At 35.1% G+C, this 15494-nt stretch overlaps 2 protein-coding genes across 2 annotated transcripts; one reads left to right on the forward strand and one right to left on the reverse strand.

Annotated features, from left to right (window-relative positions):
• Window positions 1-24: 24 nt before the first annotated feature.
• LOC145230451 (uncharacterized) lies at window positions 25-2855 on the reverse strand. Its single transcript, XM_080095881.1, has 7 exons — window positions 2793-2855; window positions 1866-2000; window positions 1696-1808; window positions 1421-1635; window positions 1236-1348; window positions 1073-1165; window positions 25-1013 (listed from the first exon to the last, which is right to left on the reverse strand). Exons 3-7 carry the CDS (start codon window positions 1723-1725, stop codon window positions 748-750), a joined length of 717 nt encoding a protein of 238 aa, XP_079952007.1. The 5' UTR covers window positions 1726-1808; window positions 1866-2000; window positions 2793-2855; the 3' UTR covers window positions 25-747.
• An 812-nt stretch (window positions 2856-3667) lies between these two features.
• Window positions 3668-14933, forward strand: LOC145229405 (poly(A) RNA polymerase, mitochondrial-like). Its single transcript, XM_080094734.1, has 11 exons — window positions 3668-3923; window positions 4491-4621; window positions 5307-5530; window positions 6041-6238; window positions 6302-6431; window positions 6569-6757; window positions 10551-10677; window positions 12743-12975; window positions 13860-14023; window positions 14079-14206; window positions 14525-14933. Exons 2-11 carry the CDS (start codon window positions 4534-4536, stop codon window positions 14619-14621), a joined length of 1578 nt encoding a protein of 525 aa, XP_079950860.1. The 5' UTR covers window positions 3668-3923; window positions 4491-4533; the 3' UTR covers window positions 14622-14933.
• The last annotated feature ends 561 nt before the right edge of the window (window positions 14934-15494 follow it).

Genomic DNA, 15494 nt, shown 5'->3' on the forward strand with positions numbered 1-15494 from the left:
AAAGAATAGTCTCCTGCGTCAGGGAAAGTTTGTGATAAATGTCAATCTATTTGTTTTCCGTGCAGATCAATAAATTAAATCGTGTCTGCATATCATAAATCAATAATCTGCAATACTCAGTTTTTTATTATGGATCATAAAACTACAACTATTGATATTCCTGATGAAATTTTGCAAGAACTTGTGAAAGACTTCTCATTCGATGACGACCTTGAATTACCACCTTCCTTAGCACAGAGCAGCACGAGCAAAATCACCGTTTCTAAGGTTTTGCCACAGAATGTGTTGCTCACCACAGAGGGCGAACAGTATGTTACACATTTAATTCAAACTTATCAGAAAAATAAGAATCCCAATTGGCTTGTAACACAATACACAAAAGTTTACTATTATAGAACCTCCTACTAAAGAACAAGTTTGTTCAATAGGTAGTATCAATGCTCATGAAAATGAAACTATTGAATATCTGGGTGGTTTTGTTGTAAAAAAGGCACTTACAAAATTCAACAATCATAAAAATATTGTTGAACTAATATGTCGTGACTCTCCCCAAGGAACCTTAATACCATTGATGGAATTTGTACCTGGCTCAAATTCTTTAAAATGTCCTTCGGAGTTATTACTATACTTGCTTCAAAAAATATATCTCAATTTAACAAAAGAAGGTAGCAAGGACCCAACTGTTATTGATTTTAGTTATGTACTTAATTCAAGTTATGACGATCCTACATTTTTAAATCTTAAAGATCAACTAACTGAAATCTGCAAAGATGAAACTGTACTAACATACATTGTAAAGTTGTTTATACGTGTACTTTCGCATGCATTTGCAAAAAATATATTTTCAAAAATCAGCCCATCAGCCACTAAAGCATGAATGTGAACACTTCTTCGTTCACATTCTTTCAATGCCATCCAGAATTTCAAAGCAAGTTGATATGCAGGAGTCACCATGGTCGGATACCATGCTAATGGCAGTGATATCTCCCGTTTAATTGTTCGCAAATAAAGCACTGTTCAAAAGATTATTTTTGTAAAGATAAATTAAAATTATTAACAGAAAAATGCATACCAAGTATATGAGTAGCCAATGTAGGAACTTTGGTGTTACCATAATCTACAAAACCAAGAAGCCTTCCTTTATGAATAACCAAGTTTTCTTTGACTTTATAGAAAAAAACTTAATTATTATCAAATACATGGGCAGTGTGATAAGTATCTGGCACCCAACTAACTTTTCATCTCATCCAAAGTTATAAATGCAGGAAGATCTTTTTTGTGAGTTGTAACTCTCTCAATTTCACATGTAGCCAATGGGTTAATGCCAGGTTTTGGTGTAATACAATTTCTGAAACACAAAAGCCCACAATTATTTTAATAGTTACAAATCAAATAAATTAGGTGGTACTAAATGACATACCTATAAGAGCCTAATGTAGTAGCAGAAGGGAGTATCAACACTTTACTTGAGCGCAAATGTTGACATGCAGAAGGAGATCGGCTGTACAGCTCAATACACCATCGTATAATGTCAGATTGAAACCGATGAAGATTATTTGGCAATCCAGCATTCATGGTTTGATTGTCCATGAATAGCTTCAGCCATGAATTCAATGCTGTTGAATTGTTCCTTTCCTGATAAAGAAATGTTATTTAGGCAAGTAACATAAAATGTATGCACACAAAATTACCTACCTTTGGAGATGCAATACCATTTTCTGACATTTCAATGAAATTGTTGATTTTGTCAATTAATTTCAATCTATGTGACTCACAATTACTGCATTTACTTAAATCTGGAGAATGTACTGCAATAAAAATACATACATAAACATCACAAAATGGTCAGGACATAAAATATCTACCAATAATGGTGCAGTTATGAGACCGATAAACATTTTCACAAATAAGTTTATTTCCTTTCCACTTAAGATGGGGATGAACATTTGCAGAATCTAATTTATCCACACCTTCACATACTTTTAATTCCTCCACAAAACCTAAAAACACCTCATTATTTATGCAATACATTGTGGTAAAATAAACTATTAAGATACTCACATAAAATTGAATGTATTGTGCTGGTGGTGAAATTACCTACTTGGTCTGGTGAAATATCCCACCCACTGATTGAAAATGTAACCACCTGCATATCTCTATTGATGCCAACCTTAGAGTTCATTTGTTTAACACCTGATATCAATATGAACATGACTAAATTCTCACCTGAACTTTGGAATAACTACACCTTCCACTTTGTATTCAAAATACAATTTTTCCTTATGCATGTAATATATCCATTTTGCTAAAGAAAAAGCCTTGAGTAACCTTGCCTCTAAGATTGGGCTCATTATTTTAAAACCATACCTTTCATACTTTCTGAAAGTTTATTTGCTGCAACTAACAAATCTTCGAAACTTTTGTGGCGCCAAAAAAGAAGTGGCTGCCTGGGTGTTGGTGATTTTCTCGCACTTACAATATATATTCCTTTTTGTTTTGGGCAAATTTCAGCACGGTTTTGCACCTATTTTTAGGACCGTTTGGGAACCCCTTTTCAGTATGTCACCACTATTGAAATGGTGCTCACAAATAGCAGCCCTGATAAAAACAATTCAAATTTATTAATGCTCATACAAGTTCACAATAAAACAGATGGATTTTAATAAAATGATCTGTAAAGTTTAAACAGTACATAAGTATGTTGCAGGAAAATGGGCAAGACAAGAAATTCAACGGAGACATAAAAAGGTGGGAAGATAAAAGTATTCACAACAAGTCTTAAAAACACTTACGATTCCCTGTGAAGCATTCCTTTGATTTGATCGCCCAATCTAACGTCTCGCATTGACAATAGAAAATTTGTTAAATTTTCTCTGTGTTTCTTCTCCTCTTCTGTGTTGGCCAAATCTACTCTTCTTACTGAACAGTATCCTTTTTCCACATTTTTTTGCAGCCCTCTTTGAATAGTTACAGCCAGGAACTGCACAGTGTGTTGGTGGCATGGTTACTGGAAATATTAAGTCCTACAAAAAATGTATAATTTATTGATGTGCACGGAAAACAAATAGTTTGACATTTATCACAAACTTTTCCTGACGCAAGAGACTATTCTTTCAGATTTTTTTCGATAAGTTTACGCATTATGCATGCATACATATATCTAAATCCACAAAAGTGTACAAATTCGCATACTCTAGCACAGCGGTTCCCAAACTGGGGTCCGTGAGGCAATTTTGGGGGACCGCGAAGCGGTTGAAGTAATTCTATAATCTTATTTGGCGTCAGTTTGTGCCACTAAATAAGTTTAAATCAAAGTAGAATTGAGAATCGACTGTCTCCATTGCTAAACAATGGCCTTTATTAAATGACAACTATCAAAAATGCAATTGTTCGCGCACAATCGTAATGGTTTTGTCCTGTTTGTGATGTCACATGCTGTCTTTGGATGATTGTTATGCGCAATTTTGCATAACTAGCTAAAATCATGCAATCAACTTTCGTTTTTATGTAATACACATTTAGGTTTAAGGACCGCGAGCCCTCGAAAAAATGGCAAAGGGACCGTTTTGAAAAAAACATGAAAAAGTTTGGGAACCACTGCTCTAGCAGCAGACGCTTGTCCTAGCGTACCGCCGCACTCAAGCGTGACAAATTTGACGTCACAATGGTGTTGGATGACTCCTATTAGAGGACTCTGCTGAAACTGTTGTTCGGAAAAGATAAAACCTCTTGGCAGTAGACAAACAAAATTTAAGAGTTTCTTGGTTTGCACTTGTATTATTGTATGGTTGTTACATCGATGTAATAAAAGCAATCTCCATCATCATTTTTCGCGTGCCGGTAGAGATGAACGACATTTTCCGCTCAGTGCAGACAGGCGAAGTACTTTTGCGTAGCAGTGGTGGTTGTTATAAACTGGAGAGGTACATACACACAAACTATTTCTGCTTTACCCTATTGCTATGTGATACATTTTTTTGAAATGCAACAAAAGTACAAATCACCGGGTAAACGTGCTATTCTAAACATAAAAAACAGAGCTCGCATGAAATTCCATGACTCAAACAGGGGAATTACCTAATTTGTTTTGCTTGAAAATCGCAATGTGGGCGGCTTAGCACACGTGGTGAAATAAAAACAAAAAACACTTAATTCAATGCCAAATAACTTTAGCCAAGATTAGCCAAGGGCTAAAATATTATTTTGTGATGCACTGTAGCTGCAATCCTGGAACTGGCAGTTTAGATGTAATATAACAAGTAGTTCTAAAGAGCTAAAAGAGTTCACAACGTCAACGACAAGAAACAATATCGACATGTGTTGTCTTTGTGTTAGCAATAACATTCATTTCTTAAAATTTAAGATAGGTTACAGGACATGAAAAATTCTTTTATTGGATGTTTCTTGGACACTTTAAAATTGTACGGCACAGAAAATGGTGATTATTGGTAACAACTAACCATGAAAATTTAATTTCTGTTGGATTTTAGCTTTGAATACTGCTGCCGTTATTTGTGAAAAGTTTATGTAGATATGTTTTCTTCAATATGCAAGCGCATTGTTGCAAGAAACATAAGTAACTCATACACGATGACTTCGCAGTCATGCAACATAAATGTTGGTAAGTTATATTTTCTCTTGTTTGTTGAGACTTGGTTTTTCACAGGTTTGGGAAATGTTTATTTCCAGATTAAAATCAGTTGACATTGTATAAATAACAAATTAATTTTGCTAAAAAGCATCTTCAGTGTCTATATATAGTAATAAAAGGGGGTGGAAATGATTGTAACAATGGCAATAGAACAGGGAGTGATTCCCAGAAACAATTTACCAGGACTTTAGTTTTTCAAAAACAAAATTATAAAAAAAAAACTTGTATTCCCCAAAGATGACATCAACAATTCATCTGTTGTAAGGGTGTGTATCAAACTACAAGCTGGCTTAGCCAACGCTTAGTTCATGCAAAGCTTGTGCTTGTCCGATCAGTCCAATGTCAGAGATTAGAAAAGATTAGATAATAGTATTATTTTAGTCACAAAGTCTTACCCTTTTGTTGGCCCGTAGGGAGACATGAGCTAAACAGGCATGCTATAAATAAACCGTTGCTGCCAAGCATTATGTACCAACAAATTGTGAACTCTTCCAGCAGTCTTTACTATAGCACATACAAGAAACTGTTATTCAAGTAATGATGTGACATAACAATGGATCAGATTTTTATTACTAGATGTAAATCCATGTCTAATGGTCACAGTAGTATGATTGCTAATAAACTACAATTTAAATCTAAACATTTTTTTTCTTAGAACACCAGCAAGGGTTTGACCCTAGGCATTTTCTGTTGGATCCTGCACAAAACTACAAACAAATTGTTTCTGGAATACAAAAACAAGGACTTATGAGCATTTTTCTCCGAGTTGGCCCAATTAATTGCAGCAGTGAAAAACTGTATGACTTTGTTTACAGCTTTTGTGCAACAAAGGGCAGTGTTTTGTCACTTACACAACTACCACAGTCACATCCTTCTGATGTAAGTTTATCAGGCTTCCATTTGTAAAAGATGACCTTGTAATCACTTGCAACCAGCGGTGCACAACACTGGCATGTAGGCAAATTTAAACCTTTTTGTGGTTTAATATATATATATATATATAATGAGTTAAGTTACAATGACCTTGAAACCCTTGCTGTATTTGCATGTGCGGTCGTTCATTGTTGTGGACAAATTATAGTAACTTGTAAAATAGTTCTTCTAATCCATGTTTACCAACCTTTTTACACCTGTGAAACACTAACAAACTAAATTTGCAACACACAAAGATGTAAAAGTAAATTAACTTGCATCTTTCAGGTGATGGATTTTAGACATACACATGTCATCAAGCCCTAAAAAGATATTACAGTGCACTCTGCCAAAATAACATGTTATGTTATCTAAGTTTATTTTCAAAGTACTGTACATTATTTGCTCTCTTAGCTATGTAATATAATCCTAAACTACAGCAAAACATACTATTTACAGTGGTTTCTTACTTTAAAGATCTCAAATTTCATTGTTGAGTTTGCTGATAAAAGAGGGGTTGAAAATCTCTCTGTGCATTCGGATAGTGGACCTTTGATCAGGATTGCAAAACTAACACCTAAAGACATGCCTGGAAGCAAACCTGACAAAGTTGTAAAAGATTCAAAGGAAATGTTATGTGCAGCCTTTAAGAATAAACTACGTAATGCAGCAACTGTAAGTGACTTGATTGACACATAGGTTCACTACAATGTATTGTGGCTACTTTTGTCTGTTTAGATGTCTGAACAATTTGAATTGTTTTTCAATGAGTTTAGAATATCTTCTTCTGTGTTAAGAGGAAAATTGTTTTTTGCTTCAATACTTGGAGATTTTTTCAATTGGCACATGCAAACCAAGCTTGTACCAGGTATATATGCCCTTTTCTTAAAATAGACAAATTACTGTTCGTCTGTAAAATAACAATAAGGAGTAAATACAATAAAGTATGTATAATTTTAAATGTGGTAAAACGGTCAGGGCAATTTATCATTTGGTTTATTTTAGTGCCTTTTGGAACTTTGATCAGTGGGCTTGCATCCAACAATGCAGATCTTGATGTGTCATTAAGCAACATTTCCTGCGATGACATACAAAACCAAAGTATACTAACTGTTTCTCAACTAACTTCTGATGCACAGAAACGGTTTGAAAAATTTGAACGCGCAGGAGCTGTTGGTTTGTTTACAAATGCAGGTAATTTATGGACACACCACCATGTCAATGCATGTCTATTATGCCACCACTTGTTTGTTTCTTTTTCATCCTTGGCACATAAATACAGTATGCTCACAATAAGCCTGTTCACATGAGCAGATAAATTTCAAAATTTATCCTCAAATTTACTCCGGTTTCTGACTTCGCATTCAGGGTAAATTTTTACTCCAAAATGCCCTCTGTTCACATGGCGAAAAATTTACCCTGATTTTAATGTAATTCTCGGGGATCAAATTAGTGTTGGTTAGGTGTAACGGCTTCCTGGACAGCGTTCTTCTTTTATGTACGCCTTTTTGAACATGTTTTAAATTTTCAGCCAATTGTCTGTTGTCTGAGCATTTAAACTTTTATAAAACAAAACAACACAATGTTGTTAGGTCATGTAAAGCAAAATCAATTGCATTTATTAGCAGTCAACAAGTTTTTAATGATCGTTGCTGTTTGCATGTTGTTAAGGTTCCGGCCAACCAATTTTTAAAACACATTGTGCCTGTGAAGCCACAGATGTTGTGAGAAGAGCATCCAGTAAAATTTACCCAGCGTGTTTTTGAAATTTACTCGGGTAAATTTTTCATAACTTACCCAGTAATTTACTCCATGTGTCTTTTTTCTTTTCCTCTTTTCTGACAATACGAGGTAAATTTTCGTAATTTACCCGTGTAAATTTGTGCATGTGAACAGGCTTAATGAGTGCAATGTTTAGTCTGACTTATTGTTGGTCAGTTGTTTCTTTGTGGCTTAGGGTGTTGATGTTTTCAAAATAATGCAGTTCATTGGGTCTTTTGGATTAGGTTGCAATACTACTGAAGTTTCTTGGTCAGGTTAAGCCAACTAGACAAGGCGGTAATAGAACCCAAAACTTTTAAGCAAATGTTGTTTACTCTCATCATCTTTGCCACTTGGGCCACCTCATCTAAGCGGTTTTTAAAATCTTCTACAACCTTGTTTGATGTTAGATTATGCTACTAAATAAGTGTCAGTCAAAGAATAATTTAAGATGGACAGTATGCATTCAGTTTTATGGACTGTAAGTTCTCAAGCTAAAGACAAACTGTCGTAAACAAAACTGACATAAACATATATAAAAATTTTGAGATCCACTGCTTTATCTCCAAGTCCTCTGCTTTAACACCTCATTTGAAAGAAGGTGGTGTTAAAAAAACAAAATTTGGATTGGTGGACAGGCAATGCCTAAATGTAATGCTTGTAATCAGGGAGTCGAACCGCTTGTCATACGGGTTCAGGTTCGGTTCGGGTTCACTTCGTTTTGTTTTGAAGGGTTCGGGTTCGGTTCCGTTTTTTAAAAATGTGTATTTTCGGGTTCGGGTTTTGTTCCGGTTTGTGCAAATTATCCGGTCCGAACCAGTTGGCGGTTTTTAAACCGGTTCAAATCTTCATTCGTTTCAATTAGGGATGTTCAAAGTAGAATAATTGGGTATTCTAGAATAATTGATGCGAATCTAGAATATCGAATCCAATTCTTATATTATTTTTGACTGGGCAATCATTAATCTCGACAACAACTAAAGTAGACCAGTTTAATACATTATAAAACATATTTTTCATTTATAATGTAAAAAAGAACCAACCAAAACAAAGAAAAACACTGGGAAAAAAACTTTGCACAACTGCATTGAAACTAAATGCCCCCAAATCCACTAAGCCAGAAAAATTAGCTTAAGGTTAAAAAATAACTTACACAATTTTATTTAGTGATTATTATTGCCTTTAGTAGAAGTAACTATGTTGTAAGCATGCTGTGGTAATTTGATTTGTTGAAGGTAGAGGTCTAGCAGTGCCGGATTAACCATTAGGCAAAGTAGGCACGTGCCTACAGGCCAGTCAAAATTCCAGGCCTCTTTAAAATCAGTAGACTTTGTGGCAATGATTTGGCAAAACTGATAATTCTAATTTTTTACCTGACAACCCTGATTTTCGGGCCACTTGTAAAATGTGCCTGCAGGCCAGCAGACCCTTAATCCAGCACTGAGGTCTAGTGTACTAATGTATAACGTATGTTAACCTAAAACAACTGCAAAAACAGGCATCCTAGCAAGTTCAAACATTGGGTGATGTAAAGCTGGGACATTGTGATTTTAAATTTCAATTAAACTACTAGCGATTTTGCAACACAAAATGTGAACTTTGCAGCGTGTACAGCATTTTTATGTTTGTATGGGGTTAAAAAATGATGCAAACGTCATATGTTATGGGATTCCATCACTGTTTTTGCGATATTAACAGACAATCCCATGCTTCCAATCGCTGCCTAACGCCATGACCGTTAAATTTTTGTTGTGTCGAAAAAAAAGTCTGAAACAAATAGATGCTGGTAAAACGTTGCAACCGTCGTTTAATCGCATAAACGTAATGACGTGATCAGATGCGTAACAAGTGCGCTAATCGTTAATTATGCCTTCAACGCACAACCGTCGTTATAGGGCGTTGTTATAGCGACTCGCGACTTGGCGTTATAACGTTGTATAGCGCTCACTGATTTGACCGCGACGAGTCACTTGCCGTCTTTTGCAACTGGTACAATGACCGGGCGTCGACGTAAAAGCGTAACACATGTGTTTATATTTTTGCCAACGACGAGAGCACACATTTATATCGGTTCCAATTACCCGATAAAAGAAACAGTTAGTATACTATATATGTTATTTTTACATGCCCTATAAGTGTTATCTCACGTATTCTTAAGTGCGCTGTTTTGAAAAAAAATCACAAAATATAAAACAGACTGCATTTTTACTGGTTCAGTTCCGGTTCGGGTCCAACGCCAAACAAAATATAGGGTTCAACTCCGGTTCGGGTTTTTAGAAAATCGTAATTAGCGGTTCGGGTTCGGTTCGGGTTTAATGAATTTAACCGCTCAAACCGGTTCGCGGGTTCGGGTTCAGTTCCGGTTCGACTCCCTGCTTGTAATGGGTTCAATGTTGAATTGCCAGCCTGTAATGGGTTCAATGTTGAAATGGCAAGTCCAAGGGGTCATTATGATTTCCCTTCTTTTTTTTGGTCAAACTCAACTGCTTGTTTCTTCTGTTTGGTTACCTAACTTTTTTAAGTTTATACATGTGTAGTTATCTAAGTTGATCCTTATGAAGTTTTACTCTGAATGACCCAGTAGTTCACCCACAGTATATGTTGTTGTAAAACCAGACTACCTCAACATGCTAATATTGTAAAATGGCATGATCATAAAGTTTTAAAGCTTGGGTTGAATTGAACAGATCCTTTACCTGTTTTTTATCAATTTGTCTTTCCAAAAAAATAGAAATGATCACACCCTTTAAAATATCTTATACGCATGTGTGTGGAAACCCATTAGATTCTGCTTGCAGAAACAATAATGATGTTAAAATGCAATGCAAAGAATAGAACATTCATAAACCTAGGCAACTGTAGCCAACAACTGTACAAGTATAGCAAATGATGTATATGAATAAACATGCAAAAAGATATGTTGTGTATAAATTGCAAAAATATGGCTAACTTGCCTTTCAAGTTTTTGTTTGACTTTTTAAACTTTTTGGAAAGTCATGACTTCCATTAAGTGCCACCTATCATGGTACACTGATTTGGAGCAAAAGTGGCTTACTTTATTGGGGAAACACAATTGGTCAAGGCAGGTTGGGGACCCACGATCCTGTGAGATCAAGCATTTGGGCTAACCACTTAAACATTGTGGTCTGAGAGTTGAAGAGATTTATTGACAAAATTATGTCCTAAATACTGATTTTGTGAATAGAATATGTACTTTTACATCCAGGCAAAAATGTGCAACAGTACATAGATGGATTATCAATGGTTACAGTCATTACTGAAGCAAATGTTCCATTATTAGCACTTAAATATGAACCATTGAACTTGGATATTGATATATCATTGGAAAACAGGTATTTTTTTAAATTATACGCTTATTATGGGTCCCCTACCCTGAATGGAACACAAATTGTTTTTGTTCGTATTTTATTTTTTTAATTTATTTTTTCTGTCTAACGCTGGTTTGTTGTACGTGTTTGGTCAAGAAAGAGTGCTTCAACTTTATTCAAATTTGAACAGATGTTAGTTGTTGATCCCCCTGAAGTTTGACGCCAAATAACCCAGAGGATTAACCAAGGCCCCCAAAACGTATTTAAAAAAACGGCTGTACTGACTAAAGTGCATGAGCTAGGAGTTTCATGCTTTGTTGTTTGGTGCAATGTACCGGTATTTTAAAGAATTTTGTGACACCATAAAAAATGATTTACCTTTTTTAACCCCTAAGCCTCACAATATTAGTTTCTGTCTAATGCTGGTTTGTTATACGCGTTTGGTCAAGAAAGAGTGTTTCAATTTATTCAAATTTACACAGATGTTAGTTTTTGATCCAAATTTGATCCCCTGAAGTTTGACGCAGAATAACCCAGCCGTTCACCCACAGGCCCCAAAAACTATTTTTTTGAAAATGGCTGTACTGACCAAAGTACAAAATCTGGAGTTTCATGCTTTGTTGGTTACTGCAATGTAAGGTATACTAAAGTATTTTGTAACTTTTTATTGGATTCACCCTTTAAACCCAGAAATGATCGGTTTTACTTTTAGGCCAGAAATACAAGCCCTATGGTGCAGAAATGTTTGAAAATGTTTACCAATTGTTTGAGCAGGGTATTCGTTTAGTATTTAAAGTTTTGCCAGTTACCTTTTCAGCCCATAATATGTGTACACTATCAGTCTGAGGCGGCAGAGTGGGAGTGCTCAGCTTGATGCCAGGACAGAAGTTTTACTAGACAGTCAGCTGGGTGATTAGACATCAGCTGTTTTTTGTGCAGCAATGCTGTGTCGTTTTATTAGGCTATCACGCGCATTTTCAGTCTTGGCGAAGATTTCACATCTAAGACGTAATTTAAACTCGATAAATGTGCTTCGGTTTCATTTATGTCAGGCAAAACATTGTTGATCAACATAAAGGTGAAAAAATAAACTTAACTTTTTCGAAACCTGTGATAAATGGTCTTTAAATTCTTGTTGTCATCTTGGGAGCTGCATAACGGCTGGTCACTAAAGGTCAACTTGTAGGCATTACAACACAGTTAAGAATTTTTCGTAGCTTTATTTTTGACAAATCAACTCAAGAATCAATGCTTACATCATGTATAAATTAGGCAAAACAGTATCGTTGAACACTAAGGACTGCATGCTGTTTATAAAAACGGTGTTAAAAGGTCATTGAACTGTCCTTTTTGCGAAACAAAATTAAGTGAAAAACAAGTTGTTATGTATACCTTTGTAGCAAACAACTTTTTATTTTATAGTGTTTAATACAACAGTTAAGGCTATCTAGGAAAATTTGTGTTTAAAAACTGACCTTGAATGACAATATCAATGGTCAAAGCATGAGATTAAATTGAAAGTATTTTTCCCCTTCTTTTTTACTGTTTTTTTTGTAATTATATGACAATAATGATGCAAAAGGAATATGGACAAAAACTTTGAAAGTTGAGTTGATGCTTTGTGAAAGATTTGTCCTTAGAAATCTAAAAATAACCGCAACATTTGTTTACTGTAAATTGCAAAAACAATCATATGTGTAGATCAAATTATGTGTATAGTAAACTGGTAAATAGGATATAGAATATATAAAATGGAAGTATATGAGAAAGCCACTTTTCTAGTTTTCAATTTATTTTTGTTCATTTAAGTAAACTGTTTTCCAATGTACACAAACATTGTAGAAATTGCACTTGAAGTACTTTATCATTCCATTTTATTTATTTTCATTCATTTTATTTTCAAATGTAAAATTAACTTTGTGGTCTTTTGAAATTTATATTCATTGCAGTTTGCAGGACTAAGTTTTGAAATTAGAATTATGTGGCTGCAAAGTCAAAACCCTGCTTTCTTTTGTTGTTTTGACTACTCATGTGCCTGGTCTGGGCCATAACATATTTACATGCAGACACAAGTATTTTTTAAATTTAGGGTTGGATTGAAAACAACATGGGCTATGAACACGTATATACGAATGAATGCTAAGGTGGCACCATTTGTATTCTTCATTCGTGAATGGGCAAAACATAAAAACCTTGCTGCACATGGACTGGACCACAAAGGATTTTCACCGTTTATGATAACATGCCTAGCATTTTTCTACCTGATGCGTGTCAATCCACCTGTTATACCCCCAATGCATGAGCTACTGGCCAAACATAAAAGTATGTAATTTTATTCTGAAAAGTTAGTCGTTGTGCTTTTATTGCAAACTGTCTGATGGTTTAGATAAAGTTTTGCATCTGGTCAATGTAGTTAAGGTGTTGTACTACCTGCTTTATTTAATTTTTTGCTATACAGCGTAGTACATGCAAAACATGTAAGCTGTGCATACTGATTGCAATTGAACAATTACATACCAATTTGCAGATATCATTTTTAGCTGGCTTTTGGTTGGAACATTATTATTATGAGTTTCCAATCTAAACAGAACACATTTTATTGTTTTTACCCCCCCCACAGCTGGTAGACGTGCAATCTGTTTTGTTTGACTTGTTAGTTGAATGATATTTTTGCAGATTGCTGTACAACTACTGCAATTGTCCCACTAAAATGTGTTTTTAATAATTTTAAACAACATCAGTTTTGTATTAAACTTTTAATTTATAGAATGTATCATTGTTGGATGTTGATTACTATGTTTTTCGTAGTGCTCTACCAATTAATCTCTTTTGCCAATTTGCCACATTTGAGAATGAATGTTAATGTAGCTAATATATCCCCTTTTCAAAATTAGTAACATGGAATGCACAGCATACCTTTTTTAATAAGAGACAAAGCACACGTGAAATTGTACTATGGTAAAGGTCGGAAAAGTTTGTTTTAAATTGCTCCTGCATTTATACTTGGAAATCTGATTTCATAACCTGGTAGTCTACTTCAGCGAGCACAATCCTTCAGTGTGTCTTATGAAAAATACTTTGTCTGTGTAGATTTCAAGGTAAGTTGAAAATTACCCAAGGTTACAACAACTGCAGAGACATCAGATTTCATTATTGGAGGATTGCAAAATTGAAAATTACCTAATGTTACACATTCTTGACTGCAGAGAAATCGGATTTGATTATTGGAGGAATGCGCCATCAAATTGTCACAGACCTTGACTCAATTGCGACCCGCAGTAACACCAGCAGTCTGGAAGAACTCTTCCTAGGTTTTTTGCAATACTTTTCGAAATTTGATTTTGAAAAATGCCGCTTGGATTTAACCCGGGTAAGATTTCTAATTTAACTGCATTTTTGTTGCTATAACAACTTCCATAATACAGGGTATGGTTGGACCAAGTTCAAACAAATTTGTCTCAATAACTTTACCGTACACCCACAATAACATTGCAAGAAACGTAACCGTTCAGGAAGCAAAGACGTTTCAGAAAGAAGCGGAATTATCACTTAGGTACTTCTTACTTTATTGTGTGTTTTTATCGTGCATGACTCGACAGTGCAACTTCAATGTCAGACATTCATATCGTCATTAAGATAAAAGTGAAATCAGCAGCATGCCGAACCGCTCTAAAGTCGCGGGAATACGGTTGTCACCGAAATAGCGCATACATGTATTTTTCCTGAAAGTCCCTGATACACGCCACAAACTTTGTTCGATATTTATAAGCCACGAGACAAAGATGTTTTTGACGTTTCCTTTATTTTACCCACTATACCAAGCACAACTTTTGTGTTAAAATTTCTTTTAGACTGTTTGTATTTTTGGTAGGATCCTGGAGTCAAAAGTTAGAAGAAGTCGCCGAAGCAATGATTGGGGAGTGTCTTCACTTTATAAAATCACGGAAAAGATGTGGCATCGCTATTAAGCTTTTCAGCAAGCTTTTTCGTAGAATGTTTCACATGAAGAGGGCGAGGATTTTTGCGGTGGAACAGGGATGCAAGAATATCGTTGGCAAAACTAAAATGTTTCAACTATCCAAAAACCAAAAAAATTTTGAACCCAATAATAACCATAAAGGATCTAAAAATGTTCTTTTTGTTTTGTCTCCACAAAAACTGTTGGTGGAAGGCATGCTTAGATCGTTTGCTGTTAGTTTTTTATGTGATGTTCTAAATTCTTTCTACCTGCCATTTTTGTCGTAATTTTCATTTAGAATCACATTTTATCCTCTAGATGGCGATATCGTGTTATGTTGTGTGGTTTTTGCGACAAATTAAGGTTGTGTGTTTTGTACTACAAAACATATCAAGACTATTTGCTTAGGATTCCATTTGCATGTAATGAGTACTTATCATATTCTTGGTTTAAACCAGCCTAAAAAACAAAAAAATCAATAAAAGCTTTTTACGAATTTAATAAGGATTGGCTTGACCCATTAGCCGATTCTTCATGACATCAATGCACAAATCCTTACGTACAGTGCTCCTAACCCCTCACGTTTTTTTTTAAAAAAAACGAATGGTACCAATAAAGGTTCGTTAATTCAGTCGGGTTTTCAAACTTTTTAGATTTGCTAAAAAAATTGTGTGTAACGTTATTAAATGCCCAACAAGACTTTTCGATAATATTTCACCATCACTTGCCGAAATAATCTGCCTGCTTGTCCCGTAAATTGTCTTTACCTTACCGATTGTAGGCTACTCTAATCAATTTCTGATGCACTAGAACCGCACCCACAAGCTAAGGACGTGAACAACATTGTCGAGGCATTAGGATGATTTCAACCGAAACAACTTGG

Source organism: Phallusia mammillata, chromosome 5 (assembly GCF_965637545.1).
Source record: "Phallusia mammillata chromosome 5, kaPhaMamm4.hap1.1, whole genome shotgun sequence".
In the NCBI taxonomy this organism is placed as follows: Eukaryota; Metazoa; Chordata; class Ascidiacea; order Phlebobranchia; family Ascidiidae; genus Phallusia; species Phallusia mammillata.

Excerpts from the sequence above, each read along its gene's own strand:
- LOC145229405 (XM_080094734.1), top strand. The coding sequence starts at position 4,534 with ATGTTTTCTTCAATATGCAAGCGCATTGTTGCAAGAAACATAAGTAAC. Across the intron at positions 6,432-6,568 it reads GCAAACCAAGCTTGTACCAG|TGCCTTTTGGAACTTTGATC; the intron begins GTATATATGCCC and ends GGTTTATTTTAG. Across the intron at positions 12,976-13,859 it reads GCTACTGGCCAAACATAAAA|AGAAATCGGATTTGATTATT; the intron begins GTATGTAATTTT and ends TCTTGACTGCAG.
- LOC145230451 (XM_080095881.1), bottom strand. The coding sequence starts at position 1,725 with ATGTCAGAAAATGGTATTGCATCTCCAAAG. Across the intron at positions 1,349-1,420 it reads ACTACATTAGGCTCTTATAG|AAATTGTATTACACCAAAAC; the intron begins GTATGTCATTTA and ends TTTGTGTTTCAG. Across the intron at positions 1,166-1,235 it reads AACTTTGGATGAGATGAAAA|TCAAAGAAAACTTGGTTATT; the intron begins GTTAGTTGGGTG and ends TTTTCTATAAAG.